Raw genomic sequence first — 2,861 nt, forward strand, 5'->3', positions numbered from 1 at the left:
AAACGTGTACCGCTGTCAGACACATTATCATATCAATGTCATCATCTTCTTCAGAGCCAGGCGAGGAATTCAACCATGAGGAGTTTGTTTCGTTTTCTGCGCTAGTCTTCATTTCCATTGGAGGAACCATAGGAACCATGGCAGCACTCTGAGTATTGTTGCTCGGAAGATTTGCGTCCATCTTAGATTCGCCTGAGGTGGCTAGTGGTGCTAAGCCACGTGGAGGTGAGTTAATGAACCATTTATTGCCGTAAGGACACTTACCTTCAACATAACCAATCACAGGTACTTCGAGAGAAGCAACTTGACGGCACTGTAGTGTGCTTGAGTTCTGGGTTTTATAGAAACAGAATATCTAAATTTGAATATATGTTGACATTCTGCTAGAAGCATAGTAACTCTGGAAGGCACTGGCATGAAACATTGTTGACTGAAGACTAGCCCTCATAAAGCTTTGGTGCTGTATATGTGAGCCCTTCATTGGGCCTACGTCTGGTAATTTATAGTTCGCTGAGGTTTACAATGCCTGAAGCACTAGCGCCTTCAGCGCACCTCAGCCATCCTCCCAGACAGCTTTCCATTAAAATCAAGATGAGATGGGCAGATTTAAGACTTGTGGGCCCAGTTCAACGTTAAACCAGTCAGATCGCCGCTGATCACCTGCTGATCGCCTGTTCACCCCAGATTCAGCTGTCAATCGCCGCCTATCCTAAACAAGGCATAGACTATTTCGGAGCGCACTCTGTGTTTCAGCATGCTTTCCATGCACCTTCTTAAGACTTTTTGTTGATGAGAACAGGAATATTTAAAGGCCCAGGGTACTCTGGGTTTTTAGAACCACTAGTTGCTCTGAATTATTCTGCTACAATACTGTCCTTACTGCTGAAATTATTTTATGATGGCAAAGACTAGGAAAATCTACCATCACTAGTCTAATAACACAAAGGCAAAACGACAGCAACACAAATGACAAGGAAATATCTTATTCCAGAAGGTATTTAAGTTCTGCCAGGAGTGTGACGCGGATATTTCACTCATTGTTCAGTTGAAAGAGAGTGGTCAGATATATATTTTTAACTTAGATAGCCGATGGTCCCCTCGCGGGAAGACTTAGTAAACTTTTCGTCCCCTTTTGTACTTGGTGGGTTTCTAATGGTTGTAAGGCTTTTCACTATCCTGCACCTTTAAGGATAACTTGGCAGGAGTTGGCCGCTGTCTATAAGACTTGATTAGACAAATATAGAGTATTAGAGACACTATAGGATGCACCAATGCTTATCGTGTGCCGAGATACTGTATCCCTAAACGGAAAGGCTGCATAATAAATTCCTGGAGCAATTCAGGTGGATTACGGTGTTATCATATGACAGTGTGAGCTAGATGAGATTGAGGTAGTGGGAGAAACTCCGCCCACTCTGTAGTTGTTATTCGGTTGCCTGGACTGTTGCAAGCTCCTAAATATTTACCATATAGTCTTTTCCTATCTTTCAAACTAGCTATAGTAACTTATAAGTGCTGATTGTCTCTGTCGTTGTATGATTGGTAGTCCGCTTTCAAAGACAAGGAGGAGCCATGCTATGAAGGCTATCTAGAAGCAGGGAGTACAAGCCTCTGAGATTCTATCTCGGAATTCCAACTCGGGTTATCTTGACGGAGACCACCCGCATCCGATGGGGTGTCAGTACCTAGAGCACAGCCATTAATAACATTCCTAGGACGGGGAATCATAATAATGGATGATGAAGCCTCAAACCCGTCGATACAATGACAGCCGTCAAATAAATGGCTGTGCCAATTACCGGACAGTTGCCACAGAAGATTGTGGTCATGGAATGATTGCTGTTCTGGGTAACATTCTTTCTTCATACGGATAGTATGTACCACGGGTGCATCAATCATTGAAAAGGACTTTATTCGCGTTTGTAGTAAACAAGGTGCAACATCTATGCTTTGAGTACCCCCCTCTGCTACCAAATAAGGAATAAGAGCGATTTATGATTACCAGCGTTGATCATTGCGCCGCTCTTGTAAGTAGAAAGTCCACCATCTTCCTATCACCCCTCCGTACCACGCAGTCAAGCGGCGTCCATCCGTCCTTATTGGTAAAGTTTGGGGCGAGAGCTTCCTCGGCCAGAAGCAAAGGCACAACCATCCTGTTTCCGAGATCAACGGCAAGGATGAAGGGGTGATAGGAGCTCGACGAAACCGTTGAGATCCAGAGTGCTCTCCGCCAGAAGCCGTTTAACTACCGAGCAATGGCCGCTCTTGGTCGCCCACCAGAGCGGAGTCGTTCCCCATTCGTCCTTGGCATTAATATCTATACCTGGATGCGCAAGCAACATGTTTAATATGGAAAGGCATCCGTCGTACGCTGCTTGATGAAGAGCAGTAAATCCATACCTACCCCTACCTCTCTTATTGACGTCGATATCCTTGTGGCTGAGAAGTAGCTTGACCATGGACGAGTCTCCTCTCCGTACCGCTAAAAGGAGTGGCTGGTATCCATCGTAATTGTAGGTGTTAACCCACTCTGCCATATGGCAGAGTAGCATCCTAAGGATATTCGCGTCTCCGACACAAACGGCAGCACATAGCGTTGGTTGAGCGCGCTCCGCCCAACCAACATGTCGTGGAATCACGAGATCGTCCTGGTTCAGTAGTAATTCTACCATAGCAGTATCCCGCTGGCAAATAGCGTTGTTCAGTGGGGTTATCCTATGATAGTCGCATATGTTGGGATTGGCGCCGTACATTAAGAGCAGTTGAGCAGCATCCAAGTTCCCGCACTCAGTAGCGCACCATAGTGGCGTGCACTGGCTTTCGTCTTGTAACTGGATGTCAATTTCCTTCCTGGAGAGAAG

The 2,861-nt window shown here is 45.6% G+C and overlaps 1 protein-coding gene across 1 annotated transcript; it reads right to left on the reverse strand.

The window, feature by feature from the left end:
* Window positions 1-2,165: 2,165 nt before the first annotated feature.
* On the reverse strand, window positions 2,166-2,537 carry NFIA_062220 (ankyrin repeat domain-containing protein; the record flags this gene model as incomplete). Its single annotated transcript, XM_001262957.1, has 2 exons — window positions 2,166-2,317; window positions 2,411-2,537. 2 exons carry the CDS (start codon window positions 2,535-2,537, stop codon window positions 2,166-2,168), a joined length of 279 nt encoding a protein of 92 aa, XP_001262958.1.
* Between the last annotated feature and the right edge of the window lie 324 nt (window positions 2,538-2,861).

The sequence above is a fragment of the Aspergillus fischeri genome, genomic scaffold (assembly GCF_000149645.3).
Source record: "Aspergillus fischeri NRRL 181 1099437636252 genomic scaffold, whole genome shotgun sequence".
Classification (NCBI taxonomy): domain Eukaryota; kingdom Fungi; phylum Ascomycota; class Eurotiomycetes; order Eurotiales; family Aspergillaceae; genus Aspergillus; species Aspergillus fischeri.